The sequence below is a fragment of the Sorex araneus genome, chromosome 1 (genome assembly GCF_027595985.1).
Source record: "Sorex araneus isolate mSorAra2 chromosome 1, mSorAra2.pri, whole genome shotgun sequence".
Lineage (NCBI taxonomy): Eukaryota > Metazoa > Chordata > Mammalia > Eulipotyphla > Soricidae > Sorex > Sorex araneus.
Window position 1 is genome coordinate 257,069,919 of NC_073302.1, and position 23,707 is coordinate 257,093,625.

The window sequence follows — 23,707 nt, forward strand, 5'->3', positions numbered from 1 at the left end:
CAGTGGTGGGATCCACAGGCTAGCAATTACAACCAAGGCAGCAAACCAGTGGTTTCCCACCTTTCCACAACTGTGGTTTAGCACCGGTCTGTGGACTGGAGGTAGAAGAAACTGCATTGTGTGAAAATAACACATTTGATATTAAAAATAAGATTCCGTTGTAGTCAGAATTGAAAACAGAAACCCACTCAGATGGCTCAAACAAAAAATAGAGAGAAGTGCACAAGAATCAGATTTATTGAGAACAGATAGAATGTTGAGGACAGATATAATGAGGTATAAAAAGATACAGTTGTTTTTTTTTATTTTACCTTAAAAAAAAAAATCCCCAGAGAGGATGCAACATTTCCTGGAGGTACTGCAATACCAGAACAATGCATAAAGTAGATGGAGCAAGTCCCTAATCCATCTCCAGCCTCCAAAAATCCATTTATTATATTGTCCTCAGACAAAGGACATATCAAGTATTAAACTGATAAGAACAAGTGAAGTTAGAGATTTTAAAGTAGTCCTAAAATGGGCGGTTTCAGTAACCAATATATTGATATAGGTGCAAGTAACATTAAATATCTCTTATTATAAAGAAAACGCTGAGCACAAAACAGAAAATACATTATTGCATAAGGCCTGAGTAATCGGAATGAGGTAAGGGAATGTGAGATTTTAGTTGGCTATTTAGATCTCGAAAATATTTGAAAAATCAGCAAATAAAGTGTTAGTTTCTGACTGGAGCATAATTATTGTTTTTGCTGTTCAAGTTATATCAATATCTTAGCAATATACATTATGAATTAACTCATTTATAGCACTACTTCATATACAAGTGAAGACAGAGTTTTGCCTGGGGAAATTCAAAGTTGCAACCTCAAAAAGTAATTTTGTTAGTTAATTACTTTCTAATTAAATAGGATACCTAAATTGAATCACTGTGCTGTTTCACTGTGTGAGTCTAACTGGCATGAGGAATAAAATAAAAAGGAAATACTGCAAAAAGAATTGAAATTGAGGGGCACTCAACATAACAATTAGACATGACTCTTCAAAGGAATCAAGGTCAGAAAAGCTTAAAAACGTCTCTTATTGTGGAGACTAGGAGACACAGCAAACTAAATTCAATCTGGGAACCTTTCCTGAACTCCAGAATAGAAAAAGTCATGAGTTTAAAGCCAGGCAATACCTGCCTGCAGTTTTTCAGTTATTCAGTATTAATCGACATTAATTTATATTCTAGTAGCTGCAACAAGGTTATAGAAGAAGTAGATTTTTTTTTTTTTGGCTTTTTGGGTCACACCCGTCGATGCACAGAGGTCACTCCTGGCACATGCACTCAGGAATTACTCCTTGCGGTGCCCAGGGGACCATATGACATGCTGAGAATTGGACCCAGATCAGCCGCAAGCAGGGTAAACGCCCTACCCGCTGTACTATCACTCAAGCCCTGATAAAATTTAAAGAGCATATAATAACTAATATCTTGAAATTTCCTTAAGTCTCGGAGAACTTTAAAAGATTTTTTTTTAATGATTAACATGAAGATAAGAGTAAAATTCTCCTGTGGAAAACAATTTGAAAAGAAAAATTGTACACTTTTTTAAAATAAACGTCTAAATCTAAGAAAAAGTTTGCAGGGCACTTGGTTACAGTAAACAGATTTGATTGAAGGGAGAAAATTTAAACCACTAGCAAAACCAGTCTGAATTTACTGAAAGGAAGTGATGTTAAGACATTCAAAACCTAAAGAGCAAGCACCCCCTAGAATTTTCTAAAGCAAAGGTGTAGAGTAACTTACATTCCCTCCCACTTTTATTTTAAAGTTATTTGGGAAACCTTTACACTCATTCTGCCACAACCTTTTCTATGAAGATCTTATATTTCTATGATCTTAACCAAGAGTTAACTTCTTAATCCAGGCACTGTGCTAAACACTTGCAAGCTTTATTTAATCCTCTGAAGTTCTTATTGATGAGAAAAGTAAGGCCTAATTGAAAAGACTCTCTAAATTGGCCCTAGTCCTATAGCTTAAGTTTGAACTCTGGTTCTAATGTCCATACTTCATCTCCATCATCATCATCATCTCCATCATCATCATCATCTCCATCATCATCATCATCATCTCCATCATCATCATCTCCATCATCATCATCTCCATCATCATCATCATCATCCCATTTCCAGGACGAGAGTGATAATACAGGAGTTAAGATAGTTGCCTTGCACACAACCAGCACAGGTTTGATTCCAGGCACCCCGTGTGGTCCCCTGAGTTCAGAGCCAGCAGTCAGTCCTGAGCACTGCCATAGGTGGGCCAAAAACAAATTTTAATTTTAAAAAAGTTCCACTGGGTCTCAATTACCAGTTCCCATGTTAATCCCTGGTATTGACTCCTCTGCCATCTCATGCCTGGCCCCTGACTTTCTGGCTTCCATACCAACCAATGACCTTCTCTTCTACTGTCCTCAGACAATAATCACGTCCAGCCACACTGAACCTTTGCATTATGTAAAACTTGTCCCATGGTATCAGAATCTCTTTTCTATTTTTCTCTGTTCTCCCCACTTTTCATTTCTCCTACAGGAGTCCCCCATTCTGAAACTCAATGAAATACAGGTCTCTTTTTTCTTCCTTTTTTTTTTGCTATTTTGGGTCACACCCAGCGATGCTCAAGGGTTACTCCTGGCTCTGCACTCAGGAATTATTCTTGGCAGTGCCCAGGGGACTATATGGGATGCTGGGAAGCAAACCTGGGTCGGCCTCGTGCAAGGCGAACGCCCTACCCGCTGTGCTATCACGCCAGCCCTCCTTTCTTTTTTTTTTTTTTTAAAAAAAAAAAAACAATTTTGGCTTTTGTTCCACACCTCACAGTACTCGTGGCTTACTCCTGACTCTTTTCAGGACACATTCCTGGTGGTGCTCAGAGGACCATATGCACTGCAGAGGGTCAAATTCAAGTCATCTATGTACCAGGCAAGAGCCTTACATCTTTTTGATCCATCCTCAAGCTTCTTACCCAGCCCACCCCCCATTTTCTCACAAAGCAAGCTAACTCTAAGATTTAAAACAAAAGACCTAACTTCTTCCTACCAGTTTTAGTAAGCCAATTTTAATTTCCTCTGTGAAAACTTTCATTCTGCTTCCTACTTCCAGTTGTATCCATTTATTTGCACAGCAATATTTCTGTGTCCAGTTCTCCATCTAGCCAAAGATAGATCTGGATTCTCTTGCTATCTAGAAGGGCATTGTACATCAATTATCCTTTTTCTTATTTCACTAACGTACTCCGTTGGGTTCCCATATGGAACTGTTTTAATCTTAAATCGGTTAAAAATTAAGAACAGAAAACAGGAAAAGCCTTCCCTCAACCCAAGTCTTCATTATACGACTTTCTTCTTCACCAGGAACTTTTTATATTTCTCAGGCGGACTTTTTCACAGTACATACAGCACGGTGGTTACTTTTCAGATATTTGTTAAATGAGATGTATCAAAGGTTTCCAAATAGAATTTGCTAATCCTATTTCAGGGCAAACATAAAATACAGGCAATTTTCTAGGAGATGGACCTGGGGCTGGAGATAATACTCACAGTCCCAGCCTAGAACAGTAACAGAAATTAGGTCTGGCTCCAAGGATAGAATTTCCAGGCAGTAAAAATGATACAGGTAAAATTGGACAAGCAAAAATCCATCACAGATTTCGGGTACACTGGCAGAACCACACACAAGCTCAGTGACCTGCAACGGAATCTGGGTCGTTGAGCCCTGTCCAGGATATTGACCAGGGGCAGGGTAGGGAGGGCGGAGATCCCACGCAGAAGTCACTAAGCTGTGCTGAACATTAGAGATAAATTACAAGCAGCTTTTCTTAACGGGAACAGCTGTCCTTATCCTTTTCCCAGAGCCTCTAGTACGGAAAAAAAAAGGTTCCGCAGATAAGATGAGAATGTACATCAGGGGACCCGGCTTGACCTCAGAGACCCACCCCAAGGAGATATCACTGATGACTCTGGCACCCCCAGGTATGCAGTCTCTTCTACAAACGTGCTTTCCTGCTCTCCTTTCCCATCAAAACTGTTTCTTGTGGGGCCAGAATGACAGTATAGCAGGCGGGGTGCTTGCCTTGCTCATATGGTCCCCTGAGCTCACCAGGAGTGATTCCTGAGCACAGAACCCAAAGTAAAGCAAGGGAACTTCCAGGCATGGCCCAAGGCAGAGAGGGGGTTGAGGGAAAAACTGTTCCTTGTGACCATGATGATCAGAAGTTAAAATGAGGACATCAGTGTGACATCTTCCTCCATTGACAGGCCTCAGACTGGCACTGAAGCAGCAGTGAACGAACCTCAGTCATTATGGAGTGACTCTGCATCCATATAAAAGAAGATGTACAGATATATACATCTCCTAACTAGCACAGTGGTTGGGCGTTCACCTTTCACGCGGCCGACCGGAGTTCAATTCCTCTGCCCCTCTCAGAGAGCCCGGCAAGCTACCGAGAGTATCACCTGTGCGTATTGGATATGCCAAAAACAGTAACAATAAGTCTCTCAATGAGAGATGTTACTGGTGCCCGCTCGAACAAATCTATGAGCAACGGGATGACGGTGACAAACAGTGACAAACTCCAAGTGGGTCCAAACAGTTCTTGCTATGGATTGGATGGTACGGGAAGTTCCCACAAGTCAGGAAATCGCCAATTTTCTGTTCCACTTAGAGACTTTCATCTCTCCATCCTAGATTAATATGAAATTTGCAATATGATATATATGTATATATCTGTACATATACTATGTTTTGTTTGGCAAAACTAAACAGGATAAAGGTTTGTTTTGGGTTTTTTTTGGTGAAGTATAACATATTTTATTCAAAAACTTTGAGGAAGGAAGGAGAGAGGAAAAGAGAGTGAGAGAGAGGAGAGGGGAGAGAGAAGCGATAGGAGAGAGAAAGAGGGGAGAAGAGAGGGGGAAAGAGAGAGAGAGAGACAGAGAGAGAGAGAATACCATGCTCAAGAGAGACTGTGGGCTTCTCCATCGTAGAGAGGGAGCCCAAGTACAACATCCCAGCATTAACTATGGAAGTATGAAAGTACACATCTCAAGATGCAGGTGACACGTGCTCAGGCCCCACGTGCTCTTGCCAGCAACACAAGGGCACAGGCAGCACATGAGGGACTGGCCCTGGACATGTTCAGAAAGTCCAGAGGCCTCTCCCAGCAACTCTCAGCCAAGCAGGCCTTCAGTTCAAAGAAAAGTCCTGAGAAGGCAGTGCTGGTCAGGTTCAAAGGTGCTAGGGACCACGAAGGGTTTCCAGAGCCATGCAGTGAGGTGTTCGAGGATCAAACACTGGGGCCTAGCACCCCCCAAAGTGCAGTCTTAATTCCTATACAAATAGAGACAACGAGTAAAGGATGAAGGAGCAATCAAACAATGAAAAATGAAGCGTGGACATTTTTTTAACTGAATTATAAACATTATCCTATTTTCATTCATGGATGCGGGTCTCACAAGACAGCAAGCTCATTTAATTAACATACATCAAGTTGAGTAGGATAGTTAACACCATGGAGAGTCAGATTAAATTTAAAGTGATTGACTATTTGAAGAATTAAGTGAATATATACAATCAGCAAGTTGTTGAAAATGGTCAGGTGCAAGATAATTCACTCAAGGAGAAAAGGCAGAAACATGACTAGAGTTAATTCTAAGGTGGATACTGGAAAGACGGTTTAATAATGGATTAAATCACTCCTATGAATCAATAAATACAACATTGGAAGGCAAAACAAGAATCACAGCAACAGCAAAACCTGACGTCAAATCTGAAGTCAAGAATAATCTCACTTTCGTAGTGTATTATGTTGTTTCATGGGTTAAAGTGATTATAATTATTCTAAATAGCAGTCTGTTTTTGCTAACATTTTATCACTACTGTCACTAATTAGTTAAACAACATCTAAAAAGATCCACAATAGTCTTGTACCAGAACATAAAATTCTATAAGCACAATTTGATCCACATGACTTCTGAAAGTATAATTCTGTCCTAGCCATATAAAAGATCTAGCTGATGTTTAGCCGAAGAAAGGTGAGTTTTTACTACCAGGCACAGTTAAGTGGCAAATAAAAACAAAGATTTCATTATCTTGTTCCAGGTCACATACTCTCAAATTGGCACAGACCATATTCATACCTAGTTCTGCAATTTAGCAAATTTTATTTTTAAACTTATGCAAAATTATAAAGCCTTTAAAAGAAAATATAACCAAGAACCTAGAATTAACTTTATTATGATTTTTTAAATTTTAAATATCTGTGTGCTTGTGTTACATTAGAACTTTTGTCCATTTTTTACTACACTCTTAAATTCTGTTCCAATTCTTTATTTTTAATAGGATTGTTATTTTAAAGTGGTTACTTTGTTTTAGTTTTATCAGTTATGGGGACTGGACTTTCACTTCTCTGTTCTCAATATCTTTGCTCAATCCTCTACAAAATTTGTTAAAAATTCACAGTCAAATCGCTACCTCATCAACAGAACAGCAGCCAGAAAAGGATAATTTTCCCAGGTACTGGTACTGCACTCAAACAAAGACCCACTGCTCTGACTGGAGCTTAAAGAAGATAAGTTACTTTAATTTAAAATAAAACTTCAGTTATCCTAATGCCAGTCATAAGAAACAAACAACAACAACAAAAAATGTGACTTTTAGACACTAAAATGTAGCAAAACATACAAGAAATAAAATGACTCTGTAGAGAGCTACAAAATTAATGTGTTTTGAACATAAGCTTGCTGGAACTGTATACTTGTGAATAAGCGTCCACAATCAGACAATCCTCAGGCAACACAGAGTTAACAACACCACCATTGACAAAAGCTTTTCTTCATTTACTTTTCAGCTTTCTAAGACCAGGGCCATCTCTTCACCAATTACATAAAGGGAAAGTGGTTATTTCATTTACTATTGATTTTTCCCAAGAAACTGCCTTCACAATTGGCAAAATATGTACCTATACACTTACCATTATTTTTTTTAATTCTCTCAAACCTGTGGTAGTAGTATACAATAAACTAAGACTTGGATATTAAAAAAAAAAGAAAAAGAAAAACTTTGTCATTTGCAGCAACATAGATAGAACTTGAGGGGATTATGCTAAATTAATTAAGCCAGGAGGAGAAAGGCATACTCATGCTGGTCCATAAACAAAGGAAACAACAGACAAATCTAACTGAAAGCCAGCCCTTTCTGACTGAATAACTAAGGTAATAGGGGTAAGAGGTCAACAGCCTCTAGAGTGGAAGGCTGTTGGTACTTGGTTAATGGTGGACATGGTGTAACAACATGCATTTGAAGAGGCAGGCATGGGCCTGTCCTCCTAAAACAGACAGTGCTATATATAAGTCCATATTACTTAATAAAAAAAAAAGAAAAATAATAAAATTCCCCTCTTCAACCATTTTATTGGTTCAACGAACTCCCACCAGGCAAAATTCAATGCTCCTAAATCATTTATTTTCTCATTTATCTGGATCTAGAAGAAACAACTAAGCATTGACATTATACCCTCTGACAAACAAAACCCATGAATCAACTTGACAATTGCCTTACACTCCTAATACTCTTCCTCCTCCCCCTATTTGGATTATTATTTCGATTCTGTTAAGCTACCTTTCCCTACATTTTCCCATTTCTACCTTAAAGAGAAAAAGGCAATAACTAATGGATTTGAAACAAAGCATTCCACAGAGTCTCATTTTATCTGTGAAACTTAAATATACTCTTCATAATTTATAAAAAATCAAAAAGGGTCCATGACACAGAAAAGTAGAATTTTAAGGAATACTAATACTTGAAGTAAATATTTTATTGGTTGAAATCTTTACCACGCACTTGAAGGATTAACACAAAAAAAGCTTTTGTTGGCTCCTTTTTCTATGTAGACCCCTGATAACTACTGAGATAACACAATTCCAGTGCAACAGGCTAGGAATGGATAAATTCATAATACCATAAAGATTAACAAGAAAAGCCAAGTTGTCCTTACTAGGAAGAGAAGCAAGAGAAAGTTTAGCAAGATGGACCCATCCACGAACCACAGCAGAAAGCAAGCACACATGGACATATTTGACTTTGAAGTTCATTTGAGCGCCTTCTTCCTCTAAATCTTAAGTTATAAAACATCTCCACATCTCAATTTGACTACTAAATTATGAACACAGGGTACTCTAAACATTAAGTACTGAAGAATAACCTAAAGTTAAATACTTGAACATCAAAAACTATAAACCATTTAAAGAAGTAGAAGACACAACGAAATAGGAGCATACTCATTTTGGTGAATAGGAAGGATCAAAATGATAAAAATTCTCAGTGCACCCAAACATTATTTAGATTTGTAATCCCTATCAAAGCACCAATACACTAATCTAGAAAATAGAACAAGTACTATTAAAATTTATATACAACCACTATCACTGTCACTGTCATCCCAATGCTCATCAATTTGCTCAAGCAGGCACCAGAAGTATCTCCATTTTTTGAGACTTGTTACTGTTTTTGGCCACAGAACACCAAATAGCTAAAGCAATTCTGTGACAAAATAATGGAGGCATCATGATTCCCAACTATAAGCTACACTACAAAACTATCATTTAAAGAACAGGATAGGATCAAAATAGACACACAAATCAATGGATTAGAACTGAGATTCTAGAATTAAATATATATATATATATACATATATATATATATATATAGGCATTTCATCTTAGAAAAAAAAAAGGCAGGCACATAAAATGAAGGCAAAGTCTCTTCAACAAATACTGTTCGGAAACTAGTGAGTCACTTGCAAAACAATGAAATTAGGAGCCAAGAGAGATGGTTCAAAAGAAAAGTAGTCATACTTTGTATGCTGGATGTCTAGACTCAACCTCTACTTCTGAGTAGCACCAGAAGCAACATCCAATCACAGTGTTTGCAATAACTCCCAAGCACCACCAGATGTAGCACCAATTTAAAAAAAAAAAAAAAAAAAGAAGAGAAGGTTCGATCTCAACACTGTGCACCCAAACTTTATCAATATGAAGCTAAGGTTTGGACATTAGAACCAAACCTGAAAATATACTGAAGAAAACAAGCAAAACAATTCCAAGATATTGACTTCTGTAATGTATTTAGGGATTTGACTTCAATAAAGAAGCAAAAATTGCTATATAAAAATGAAAATCTTCTGCATAGCAAAAAAACTATCATTAAAATGAAGACCACATAAGCACAATAATTATTCAACATTTTTTAAATAAGAAACCCTGATACTTGCAACAAGGATGACACTGGTTTATACTATGTGAGATTACACAGATAATGACAAAAGAAAACTAATGAAAACACTCATAAACTTCAAGAACTAAATATTGGTTACCAGGATGAAAGGGAATAGGTAAATCATGAAAAGGGGTCAACTGTATTATGTATGACATAAACTAGACACTTTAGGAGAACATAATGTAGTACATACAAATATTGATTTATCATACTGTCCAGCTGAAACCTATGATGTCATATACCATTATCACCTCAGTAACATTAAATCAAAGCTATAAATACTCTGATGTTTATATACGGTTCTTGGCGATTTCATGTATCTAAGATCGATAGGTAAATCACTTTGGACCTTCAGACAATGATGCCACTTCCATCAAAAGATAAACAGAAACAAAAGCTCCTACGAAAAACTTTAACTGAAAAATTCTCACTACTTTGTAAAAGGCACACTGAAATTACTGCCCAGAGACTGAGTAAATCAATTTCCTAAAAGTGAATTGAGTACAAATGCTGAAGTGTGGCACTATACTTTGAATTCATTAAATAATCAAGTCAGCACACTGTCTCTCAAAGGACTGCAGTGAGGAGAAAGAGAGGTGCTTGTCAAAAACAGTTTTTACCCATGTGAAGATTAAACACCTTAGAGAATGTTAAGTAATCTTTTTTTTTTAATTTACACAATGTCTAAAGAAAGAGTCTGAAACCAAATTTCACAGGGTACAAAAAGTCTAGGTATAAATGCCAAAGGTTAAAATTGGCAGGTTCTGGGGCTGGAGCAATAGCACAGCGGGTAGGGCATTTTGCCTTGCACGCAGCTGACCCAGGTTCGATTCCCAGCATCCCATATGGTCCACTGAGCTCCGCCAAAAGTGATTCCTGAGTGCAGTCAGGAGTAACCCCTATGCATCGCCAGGTGCGACCCAAAAAAAAAAAAAAAAAATTTGACAGGTTCTCCCTGAGAACTAGTCTAGAGAAAGCTTACCAGAGGTGGGGGGAATGGTGGGGAGAAGAGATCATAGACGATGAGAAAAAGAAGCAAACCTTGGGACAGTGTGAAGCTGGAAATGGTATGCATAAAACCCCATCAATAATATTATTGATATAATAATCCCAGTGATTCAAATAATATTATTGATATATAAATCCCAGTGATTCAAATATTAAAAATAAGAATCAAAATTTAAATGACAGATTTTCTTAAATGTTGCTTCTTTAAAAATAAAAAAAAAAAGCATTAACAAAAACTGTAAGAGCAAGCCAAACATCAAACCCAATCTAATCTAGCATCTCTGGAGACATAAGAGTTTTAAAATTAGTCTACCATATGGTATTCTTAAAGTCCAGAGAAATTTAAAGGAAAAATATTTAAAAAGTAAAAAGACCCTTCCCAAGTTCAGAATCCTCCCCAGGTTTTCCTACAATATATTGTGATATGGTCAAAAAGTAAAATTAAGGACCTATATTTAGTTGTAACAGATTCATGAGAAAATTGAACAGCCCCCAAAAATGCAACAATTTCATTTTACTACTGATTACAGTGAATTTATCTTCTGCTAACAGGGAGACCTGTTTAAGATTTAACAAAGCATCAATATCCACCTACCCTGTATACACTATTAAAACTTACATCGTTACTCTTCGCTTGTCTAACAGAAAAAAATACTTCTAAAGTAATCACAATCATAATAGAATATCATTCATGGTACTGAGTAGTGAGTGGTAATAATAAAATGCAGCCCCTGGAAATGTTCAAAGTCAATACCATCTCACTCAACATACTCAGATGGCCTTCGCCATCAAAAGAGAAAAAACAGGTTAGAAAGACAGCACAGTGCAGGTAGGGCTCATGCTTGCATAGGGCTGACCCAGGTTTGATCCCCAGCACCAGACATGATGTCCTGAGCCTGCCCGTAGTGATCCCTGGGCACACAGGGCCCTTTACTATCAAATCCTCAGAAGACGGCATTGAAAAGAACTATCTTTACAAAAGCCTCAGTGTAAAGCAACAAAAGTCCTTTGTTCTAGGCTGAAATTATATTTAACTCATGGCAACCAGACTTAATAGGAGTTATACATGTACAGTTAACTGAAACCCCAATTTACACTTGATTGAACAGTGATCCTAACAGACAAGAGTTTGCCAAGTCTATGTTGGTATTAAAAATAAGTAACAGTTACTTACACACACACACACACACACACACACACACACACACACACACACACACAAACTACTAAGTATTCAAAAATTAGGAATGAGTAACACTTAAAATTCCATGAAAAAATTAACTGGACCTTTTTGGGGGGTAGGAGGAGGGCTAACGTGATTTTCTGAAGCTCCATGTGTAATTTTGGACATAAAAACTAAAGAGACAAAAAAGAGCATTATAATAGGAAACACTTTGCTGGTTCTAGCTGAAAAATGACAGGAATGGCTATTAACTTTTTTAATGTGTGTGCAAATTTCCAAGAACATCTTAACCTCTAAAAAGGTTATGCACAAATTTTCCTAAAAACTGAAGGTCAAAGTCAATAGGTGAAAAAATGGACATACATAAAATCACAATTCTGAACTAGCTCCTAAAAAAGGCATATAGAATGATTTCATAATCTGCCCCAAATCATCCCAGACTAATTTTTCCAACAATTCTCTGCTCACCCATTACTCACATGGATGCCAATTACTTTGTTCATTGCTGTTTCCCTATCTCAAGAGAAAAATCCTTCTGTTCCTCAAACCCAATCCTACTTTAAGGCCTGTCTCTTGTTTTTCCTCTCTGCTAAACTTTCTAAGACCTCTATAATACTTTTTCCATTTTCAATTCCCCAAAGCTAATGAAACATCTCAAAATTGGGGCAATTTTATCCTATTATTTTAATAAATTTAATCATTGAATATTACCTCAGGCATCTCTTAACTTTTCTTTAATATTTTTTTTTGGAAGGGGGGCTAGGAGGTTTGTGGTATTAAATCACATATATCAGTGGCTCAGGGCTTATTTATAGTTCTACAATGAGGGATTACTCTTGGCAGGGCTCGGGGACTATATATATGTTGTGCCAGGGAGTGAACTGGGTGGCAGCCATTCACAAGGCAAGTGCCCTGCCCATGTACTATGTCCCCTACCCTACCTTTTCAAATACAGGTTCTGAACATGAAGACAACCTAAGCACAAGAACTATATATGTCGCTTTATCTGCTTAGATATAATTAGCATTCATTTTAATGGTAAATGTTTTGAATAACTAACAGATACTGGTTATTTGTCAAATTAGTTTATCTGGCTTTAAAATAAAAGAGGATATGAGGTATGAGAGAGAGTAATTTTTAAAGCCAACTGAAAGGAGATGCATGTGCCTTAAAAATGTAAAACCCAAGAGGCTGGAGCAATAGCACAGCAGGTAGGGCATTTGCCTTGCACATGGCCGACCCGGGTTTGTTTCCCAGCATCCCATATGGTCCCCCAAGCACCACCAGGAGTAATTCCTGAGTGAAGATCCAGGAGTAACCCCTGTGCATCGCCGAGTGTGACCCAAAAAGAGGGAAAAAAAAAAAAAAAACCGTAAATCCCAAAACTATTGAGTTCAAGTTGACTAGAGAGTCTTAACTCTTAAAATATTATATTAAGTTGGTTATCCTGAGGACCAAAGAAGAAATAAAACAAGTCCAAGAAGTAAATACACTTAAGACAAACAGCAGAGTATCATAACCCTCATTCTAAACTGCAACAGATGACAGTCAGGTATGGACCAGCAGTGACGAGACGAGACGCATCGGGCCTCAAGGGAGGGGGGTGGAGCCGGCCCTTGTCCAGCCCCACCCCAACGAGACTCCAAGCTGCCACCCACGAACGGTCCCTCTGGCTACTGATCAAGCTGCTTAATGGCCATGATCCCAGAGACACACAAGTGAATCTCAGAACACAGCGGCTTTTGGCAGAAATCCCTCCAGATTTAATTATTAAAATTTCAGAATTCCAAAACCACGCGGCCACTATTGCAGCCCCGCAACATCATATGCTATTCATAATCAGCAATAGAAAACAAGCTGTCTAATGTTGCCTTTTCAGCAGGTCTCAGTGTTGGGGGGAAATCCCAAATAATAATGGTGGGTCTGGTGCCGAAATATTGAATGTAATCAAAGTAGAGAGAGAGTAATGTGGAAATCATCTGCCACAGAGATGGGGGGAGGGTGTGGAATAGTGGGTATACTGGGGGTTTTGGTGGTGGAAAATGTACACTGATGAAGAGAAGGATGTTTTATATTGTATGATCAAGACTTAAACCCAAAAGCTTCGTAAATGTTCTCACGCTGTTTCAATAGATACATTTAAAAAAAATATCAGATACAAAAAAAATACTTTTAATGCAACAGATGGGACTGGAAAAATAGGACAGTGATTAGGGTATTGCCTAACACACGGTTGTGCAGGCTGTATACCCCCAGCATCTCATATCATATCTCCCAAGCCTTCCAAGAGTGATCCCTGAGCACAAAGACAGAAATAAGGGGCTGGAGCAATAGCACAGCGGGTAGGGCGTTTGCCTTGCACGCGGCCGACCCGGGTTTGATTCCCAGCATCCCATATGGTCCCCCGAGCACCGCCAGGAGTAATTCCTGAGTGCATGAGCCAGGAGTAACCCCTGTGCATCGCCGGGTGTGACCCAAAAAGCAAAAAAAAAAAAAAAAAAAAGACAGAAATAAGCCCTAAGCAACACCAAGTGTGGCAAAAAATGAAATTAGATAAAATGCAACAGAACCCAGATCGCCAACCTAACCCAGTGGAGTCCAACTTCAGTCCAGGTACTGGTATAATAGACCAGTGTCTGGGTACAGGTGGAAAACAGTTGAAAACCACTGACTTTATATTTAAGACAATATATATCATCTGATATTTTAGAGCTTGTGTTCTTGAATATTCTACACTGAATTCTTTTAAAAAGAAAAAAACACTACTACAACATTCTTTGGATGTGTATTTTTGTAATTCTAATTCTCTCATGTCTAAAATGCTATCTTAGCTGACAGGTCACCCTATGGAACACGAGTTCCGAACGTGTTTAGTGATCCATCAGCATGAGCAAAAGCATTTTATATCAAACGGCATTTTATAAATAATCAAGCTTCTTACCATCATCTTTTCAAAAAGTTCTAAGACTTCGTTCTCCGACAATGGCTTTGGAATGTTTTCTGTCAACTCTGAAGAACTATCATTACTTGCAAATGCAGTCTTCAAGCTCGAAATAGGAGGTCTCTCTTTCTTGCTCCCTGGAATTCTTATGCTAGCAAATTTGTCCAGCTACAAAAGGATAAAACAGAAAGAAAAATGCACATTAAATAAGTATTTGATTCTCCAACAACATCTAATTCCCAAAATGAAAACCATTAAAAAAACTTATCAGTGTGATTTCATCAGAAATTCAGACCTGGAATCTTCTCAAATATATGTAAATAGATATGACAAGTATACAGTTGTTACAAGTATATAGATATAGGTGGCTATGCTCCAGATGTCTTCGGCCATGGGAGCTCTGCTTGGGGCGGGGAAGGAAATTGAAGCCCATCCCCTCTGAGGGACCCCGGGGAAGACAGGGCAAGAGACTCTGCCTAGCCACAGCCATGCTCAAGGCCCCTCTCCACATGTTCGGACTAGCCTCACGCATGAAGGTACTGGCAGAGGAACCCAGGTGTGTGGGACCCGGGTTTGAGACCTCGAAGCCTGCTCGGATCAGGACTGGGCCTCTTCCCCCAGATTTCCCATTTTCCAGTAGGTAGGTGGTCACACCCAGGGACTGCCCCCGGCGCCATGTAATCCCACCAACGGCCAACATCCAGAGACTATAAAACCAAGCTCCCAGAAGCAAGCTCCACAAAGCGGCCTCACGTCATCTTATAACCTACTTCTCCCTCTGGGAGAACCTGGCAAGCTACCGAGAGTTTCCTGCCCACATGGGAGAGCCTTGCAAACTCTCCATGGTGTATTCATATGCTGAAACCAGTAACAATGCTGGGTCTCATTCCCCTGACCCTGAAAGAGCCTCCAATGCGGCATCATTGGGAAGAACAAGCAAGGAGAGGCTTCTAAAATCCCAGGGCTAGGACAAATGGAGACGTTACTGAGATCACTCAAGAAATTCGACGATCAACAGGATGATGATGATGATGATGAATAGATATAGGTATTACAAGTGTATAGCTATAGAAGAGTAATTTATTTTCAGTAATCATACTGTAAGACATTGCAATCATCCTCGAAAGATTCCTTCTAATATTAAAATCACAGAATGGAAATCCTAAGGTTAGGTAGCATTTGTTTTACGTATTCGCAAACTGAGCAATATTACAGTATTACAAATGTTTAACTTTGCTAACAAGCTATCAAGCTGGTATTCAAGATCCTGACCAGTCCCCTTGTCCAGAGCCTTTTTTTAATGGCTCTTTGAGCCAGCCCAGCAGCGCTGCGGTGATCAGAAACACTTAAGGCAGTACTGGGGAATGATGCAGGGATGGGGATAAAACCTGGAGACCCCTGCTGGCCAAGCAGGCAGTCCTGACCTTTCAGCTATCTCCCTGGCTCTCCAGTGCTGTTGTCTTTCTCTCTTTTCTTTTTCAATTGGTTCAGGTCTACGCCCAGCAGTGCTCAGGACTGGGCTCTGTATTCAAGGATCATTCATGGCAGAGCTTGGGCGACCAAATCAAATTGCATTAATGTGATTCAGTCCATGTGAATGCGAGTCAGCTGCATGAAGACAGGAGTCTTACCTGCTATGCTCTCTCTGACCTATGACTTAAGTTTTTGAAATACTTAAATTCTACTCCTATCTCTGTGGCTTGTTGTTCTGGTAAACACACTTCTATTTACTCGGGTTGATCTACAATTGTCCTTCATGAGCAACTGTCCTATAGTAAAGTCTCAAGAAATATCAGCTGGACTTTTGTGGTAATGTTATTTCTTCACAACTAGATCAAATTCTTCACTGAAAGAATTGAACGGATACTAATTTACAGAACCAAGCCTTGAAAACCAACTTGAATTTTACAGCCTCTATTCCTCACGGAGAACCAGGATTCTTATAGCGCTTCAAGTACCAATGGAAGAGCAAAAAAGAAAGTCTTAAGCGGGTATTAAGATGTGTGATTTAAATGCGTGATTCCTCGGTGTATTTTTTTCAGCATAACTGTTAAGCATTAAGCTACAAGTCTAAGGTAAGGAATATGAACTGGTGTTTTTCACCGTGTCAGTCACAAGCCAGAGTGCTCATTTAAATGTATATTAAGTTAGAAACTCAGGTCCTTAGTTTCACTAAGCCACGTGCTAAGTACTCAAGAATCCCAGGACCAGTGGCTCCTGTATGGGCCAGAACCTATACAGCATCATTCCATCATCACAGAAAGTTCTTCTGAATAAAGCTACTATACCCCATTAAAGAAAGAATTATGACACTTTAGTCACAGTATTGATTATTCTCTTCACTAAAGAAATAGGATTTCTTCAAAGAATGAGATACAAAGGCAATAATACTTATTTTTTAAAAAGCCAAGTCTTTAAATCACTGCATATAAAGTCTAGGAAAAATACGTACTACAGTCGCCTGGTCTATGAATCATGACAACACTGAAGTGCTAGATCTATGACACCTTCCACTGTTCTCATCCTAACAGAACCAATCAGACAATCTACAAAATCAGAGTTGCTATTGTTGGCAACCCATAGGGGAACTAAGGACACAACAAAACCTGCAAAAAAAAAGGATTCATACCAGGAATTGACAAGCTGCTTTATCCTGTTTATCCCTGACAAACAGCTGGAGAAGTTAAACAGGGTAAAAAAAAAAAATGAATTTTTCATGAAATAGTGACATCTGCATGGTAGTTGATAGGAGAGATTAAAATTCGAGGGAGCCCCCGCCTGAGAGAGCCGCCACCTACCCACCAGTCTTTTCTTCTCCCTCCCCACTCATCAGCTGCCCGGGGGAGCATACGGGTGACTGGGTACAGGGCAGGAACGTGCCTTTGTGGCCGAGAAGCCTGTTCCCTCTGTGCAGCTGTCCTCCCAAGGCCCCTGACTTGGCAAAGACCTTAGTGCAGGTCCAGCAATGCGCTCCAAGCCTCAGAGAACACTTGTCAGCTACCCAAGAAAGGCCGCAAGTAGGTGGCAGGTAAAAGATTTCTTGAAGAAACGGAGAACCACGGAAGTGAATCCTACATTAACCCTGAAAGTGCATGGCGGGGCTTAAAAGCAGACAGAAGAGCCTGCAGCGTGGAGAGCTGGGCGTTCCACGGTGAGGTCAGACCGCCAGGACTTGATGCTCCTGGTCCTTATCCTTGGAACAAAATAACAGAAGCCACAAGCAGATGAACTGAATCCAACTGATGCAGCATGCAAGCTGAAGGCAGTTCAAGTAGAGAAGCGCACACACCCTCATTTCTGCAGCCTGAAAGGGGGCGGGGCGGGAGGGGGGAGCGCCCTTCCTTAGGAACAAGTATTACTTCAGTGTCGACACATAAGCCAATAAAATGTTCAACACACAACTAAGCATTGCTAGACATACAGAGAGGAAAAAAAATGTGGTCTTGATCTAAAAAAATAGACCTTGTGATGAAGCAAATGGTACAATCAGCAATTTGAAGATTTACAGAAAGGCTAGAGGCTATCACGTTGAATGCCCCTGTTAAGATGTGGCATTTCAGTGGAAAAGTGAGGAAATTTGCAGGGAGGGGGTTGTTTCGTAGGTTGTTGTTGTTGGGAGTTGAGGGGACACCTCCCAAACTTCTCTGGGGGACCCCGAGACACTCTCAGATAAACTCAGCCACCGGGCTACACAGATCAGTGCTAGAGCTGAGGGTTTGGTCCTATGGTATCTGGGGCCAGCAGGACCACCCAGGCAGTGCTTGGAGTGCATGTGGTACCGGAGACTGAACCGGGATCTCATGCAGGCATTGCATGTGCCCCGGACCCCAGTGCTCTCTAGCTCCAGGAGAAGTTTTGTGTGTTTTGAAACCAAGCAGGTCTATGAGGAAAAAAAAAAAAATACATTAAAAACACAGAATCCATTAGGTGGGCTTAACAATAACCTGGACATTGCTGAGGAAAGACCCAGGTCAACAGGAAGTAAACCAAAAAAAAAGCAACAGTGAACCAAAAAGAACAGGCCAGATCTGTGAGAGAATGAAACTGGCCATGAACACTTCAGTAATTGGAACGAGAAACAAGAGTGGGTCTGAGTGGCAGAGAAGACATTTCAAGAGATAAGGCGGCAAACCCCAGGAAAACAAAAGACGATATCGAGGCACTTCATAAACAAATTATTAAAATGTAAAAGGGCAACAGTGAGAACATAGCCCCCAAATTGAAGATATATAAAGGAAGAAAAAAAAAATCACACAAATTGAAATCAACTAATTTCCCCCCAATGACAGTGGCAGCAAATGACAAAGCACATTTAAATCACATTGTGTGTGTGTGTGTGTGTGTGTGTGTGTGTATACTTGTTATCCTGGGATTCCATATCCAGTGAAAACACTTTCATGAATAAAAGCAACATAGAGACGTTTTCAAAGAGACAAAGGCCAGGAAAAACTGTCACCGGCAGACCTACACTACAGAAAATGTCAAAAAATAGCTTTTCAGGATGAAGGGGAATGATACCAATTGGACTCCCAGATCTACGAAAAAGATACGAGGAGCAACAGAGAGGCTACTCTATTAGCTGTCCGTGATACGCAGATAAATGAACTCTATAGACCTTACAAACTTCTAAAGCACAACTTCTTCGCTCTCATGTCTGTCTGTACAGGCAATATCAATTCCGGAAGGTAGAAACTAGGCTCAATGCTCTTCACATACCACAAAAAAAGTAACTTAATTAAGATGCTAAACTTATAATGAAGTGAAATTAAGCAAAACATCATTAATGCAACATCAATATTATAAATGTAAACATGTCAATAAACGGGAATCACAAGCTTGGCAATTCATAAACTCGTTTGTGAATACATAACCAAAGATCCCATCAGTGGTAGCAGGTATCAAAATATTGTAGATTCACTAAGAAAATAAGAATTTCTAGAAGTTGTAAAAATAATGACTTTTATTAAGCTTCTTCTAACCGTATGTTATGCACTGTGCTAAGAGCTTGAAATGTAGCATCAGGTTGAATGCACTTGCTTAATCCCTACAGTGAGAAACTGCATATCTAAATAATAGAAGGACATGCTCCAAAGCATTTTTATACATAAAAATTTCATAGTGTTTAGCTCACAAAATAGAATAAGGGAAAAAAAATGCAGTCAACCCATTATGTTTTTAGAAGTAGAACCGCACTCGTATCAATAAACAACATCATAATTTGTACTACAATAAACAAAATTAGCACAGCTCCCCTTAAGCTTAGCACTTAACTTTGGGGGAAGGTTGGATTTTATTCAAGTATTAAAATGTGCACATTACCAGGAGGGCAGCTAAAGGCAACACAGGGAAAATTGGGAAAGCTTTCTAACTTCTAAAATTACAAAAGTGCAAACACTACCATGAGATACAAAAAAATCAGTGCTCCAATACAATGTTATAATTTCTCTTCCCTGAATAGAAGAAATGAAAAATAAAATAAGGGAAGAGTCATAGAAGAAAAATAAATGTAGCACTGAAGGGGGAAGAAGGCATGTAAGAGCAAATTTCATCAGTTGACTACCTCAGGCTTAAACAAAAGCATTCCAAGGTATGTGACGCTCTGTTGAACACGACAGGTATATTCAACATCATCTGGGCGTGTTACAAAACTCCGTACAAAATGAACTATAATATAAAGCCATTTTAAATGTACTTTAAAAACAAATGGTTAAAGATAACATGATGACTGTTCTCATAAATAAAAATATCTCCTCCTGATTTATTTTGCAAGGGTAAATCAGTACATATAGATAAGACACGCTATCACAATTTGTATAAAGAAAGGATACACCAAAAAACTTTTATGAAAAATGTAAAAAAAAAAAAAAGTTCCTCCTCAGGTCTTTTGCATTGTATTTATGCTACTTTCAAGAAAAATATTTTGTCTCTTCGAGAAGGAAACTTTAAAAATACTTTCTACATAAATACACAGAATTTCCCATTAGGCTGTAAGTCAGTCAGTTCTGGTTTCTGGTTTCATAGCTGACAATTTTATTTTAATATAACACTTAATATTTGACATATTTGAGTAGGAGTATGCATATTTTGCAATGGGTACATCTGCATAGCTACTTTTAGCTGGTTTGTGGGGGACCACACTGAACAGTGCTCAGGGGCTACTCCCGAATCTATGCTGGGAAGACCAACAGCATTAGAGGGCCATGTGGTGCTAAGGAATGAACCTGGGCCCCCTGAACATAAAGAATGCTTTGCAGGACCTCAGCCCATTGAGCTATTTCTTCTGCCCTTTTTGAAGTTTACAGGAAATTCTCTTAAAGTTGAGGCTAGAAGTACAAGACAAATAGGTGATGTAGAGAACAATTTATACCTTAGTTGAAGTGGTCAATGTAAGGAAGGCAGGAAACTCAATGAGAATGCTCTTTGGAGGTGGTACACCATACTAACATGGCTTTAGCTGTGACTGGGGTGTACCAAGCTTTACAAATTAATAACACTTATCTTCAGGGGAAGGTAAATGAGCATCCTACTGAGGATTATCTCACACTGATCATTAGTAATGACAGTTTTTAAAAAATTAATTAAACCAAAACAAGCTCTTAAAAAATTATCTAGATGTTTGTCAATGATGTAACATAGTAAAAAAAACTGTTTTCACTATTATGTTTCCTATGCAAAAACAGCAATGGTTTTGTTTCTCAAATTTAAAAGCTAAGCAAGCAGGCCCAAGAGCACGCAATGATCCCCAGCACTGCATGGTCCCCGGAAGACTACCAAGAGGGACTCTTGAGCACCATACAAGGAGCAGTACCAAGTTCTGTTGGCCTGATATAAAAGTCCCCTTCCAAAACAGGAAAATTCAAAAGGAAGCTATAATTATTACTAGCCAACTTCCAATTATAAAAGCCTGAAAAATTCTGTGATCATAAGCATGTTTCCTTAGATTGCAGAAAGGAGCAGGTATTCTTTTATAAGCCAGGAAAATAAGCAAATATCTCTCTGGGTGCAGTCCTGAAATTCAGGAAAACATATTGCTTAACTTTTGCAGTGTACATGCCACCTGGTACCACAAGAAAAACGCAAGCACTAAAATAGCTTGGGGTTGGCCGGGAGGGGGCGCTCGGGGGATTGTTTTTCAAGATTAAAACAGCAACTTGACTCAGTCTGGGGGTTTGTTGGGGTGTTGTTTGATTGGCTGGAGTTTGTTTGTTTTGGAGGGAAGGGGTAGGTGGTTTTGTTTTTGTTGGTGGTGGTGGTGGTTTGGGGCTTTTTTTGTTTTGTTTTGTTTTGTTTGTGGGGTTTTTTGGTGTTTTTGTTTTTAAAGTTTTCGAGCTACACCCAGCAATGCTCAGAGGTTACTCCTGGCCTTGCACTCAGGAATGACTTGTAGCAGTGCTTGGAGGACCATACAGGATAGCAGGGATCAAAGCCAGGTCTGTTGCATGCAAGTGCCTTACCACTGTACTAGCGCTCTGGCCCCAAAACTTGACTCCGTCTGACTCCAAAGAACTGCCCAGTCTGTTTGCTGTATTATCCTAACTCATCTACTTAAACCTTTCATGATACGACCTATGGCGTTTGCTAACAAATAAAACTGTCTCTTCCCTCTCAATGTGGTCTTAAAAGGCCCAGAATGCCACCACTGATCACAGATCTCAAGCTAACATGTGTCCGCATTCTTGTCCCAGCACTTGGCTCCCTCTGTGTGTCCTCCCATGACTTACCAAAGACTTAACTATTTCATTTTTAATAGCAAACTCTCCTGCCCACTAGAAAATTAAGTGTCATGCTCGGCAAACCATGAAATATTTGCCTCAGTCACCGTGGCAGCCTTATGATAGCCCCCAGTGATCCTCTGTCTGTATAAGCGATCAGATGCAGTGGACACTGGGGTGATTTTCCAGAGGAAAGCACAAAAAGAAACAGCAGCTTTTGTCTTGGTCCCTCCTGAATCACTCACTCTGAAGTCAGCCAGCTGCCAGATCAAGACACCAACTTGAAGGGGCAAACATGGCAAAGAACTAATAAGCAGGGACATCTCTTGCCAGAGCCCTTTGCAGTAGTGATGTCACCGGCATGTTAAGACCATGAAACAGTCATGTGTACAGTTTAACTGTTACTATGCACACGATCTCCTCTTATTCTCATAACATCCTCAGGTTGCCTTTAATAGTTTCTTATTTTTCAAACAGGATTTATTTTTTTCCCCATTCACTCTTAGCTCTGTGTGTGTGTGTGTGTGTGTGTGTGTGTGTGTGTGTGTGTGTGTGTTTAAGACAGACAGAGAGAGAGATGACTGGGGCTGTGCTATCATTTGCGAATCTCATTCCCTATTGGCCATTCATTCATTTCTTTAAAATATGCTGCCATTTGAGGCTACAGAGATATAGTACATGGTTAAGGCTTTTGTCATGTATCCAGGCACGCCCAGTTCAATTCCCAGCACTACACAGGGTCCCCTGAGAACTGCCAGGAGTGATCTCTGACATAGATCTACAAGTAAGCCTCTGAGCACATCCAGACATGCCCCAGAGCCAAAAATAAAATCTGACCACTACTGAGGGTGACAAAAAAAAAATTTTTTTAAGCAGCGATCCTGGAAATGAATTCTCAAGCCTTACCAAGTCTTCACATAACTGCAACCTGACCCAATGTCTTATAATTATGAAATACCTCAAACCTGAACCATTCATTTCTGCTGTGCGGGTTCCAAATTCCTAACCAAAAAAAAAAACTGTCGTATGTTAACCATTTATTATTGCTTTAATCCGCTAAATCATGGCATAAATAGATAGCATTAAGTGACTAAGACAAAACTTCTCACAGAATACTACTTTAAAATATATAATTACAAAAATATAAAATGGGGTTATAAATTTTATTTTAATAGAGCAGCAAGCATCTTCATTAATGCACTCTACACAGGTAATAGCAAGTCTTAATTTTAACAGTGCTGAATAAACACCGTAGTTTTAAGTATCTTCAATACAACAATGTGCTTTGAAAACACTGACTTTTGTGATGACAAAGTCTAGGTCAGATCATGCTCTGTGAATATGAATGCCTAGAGTCATAATTCCAAGCTTCACTTAAATTTTATTAGAAATGAGAATTTAATCCTTTGCTCACTCAAATATAAGGACACCATGAATTCTGACGTGGACATCTTGGTGAGCCTCAGTGAGCCACACGTTAAGGATCCCTGGGAGGTAGCTATAGAGTAACAGAAATAGTGGTAGGGAGAAATCAAGGCAACTCAAGTG

At 39.2% G+C, this 23,707-nt stretch overlaps 1 protein-coding gene and 1 pseudogene across 4 annotated transcripts in view; both read right to left on the minus strand.

Moving 5' to 3' along the window:
* Positions 1-23,707, minus strand: part of DIAPH3 (diaphanous related formin 3) — a 517,599-nt gene that overhangs the window by 444,357 nt on the left and 49,535 nt on the right. For 3 of the 4 annotated variants that reach the window (XM_055141227.1, XM_055141217.1, XM_055141208.1), the window contains one exon: positions 14,448-14,615. The exons of the other annotated variant lie outside the window; for it this stretch is intronic. In XM_055141227.1, the coding sequence (XP_054997202.1) occupies positions 14,448-14,615 (168 nt within the window). The remainder of the gene's footprint in view (positions 1-14,447; positions 14,616-23,707) is intronic. 4 annotated transcript variants of the gene reach the window in all.
* Positions 333-499, minus strand: LOC129401101 (U2 spliceosomal RNA; annotated as a pseudogene).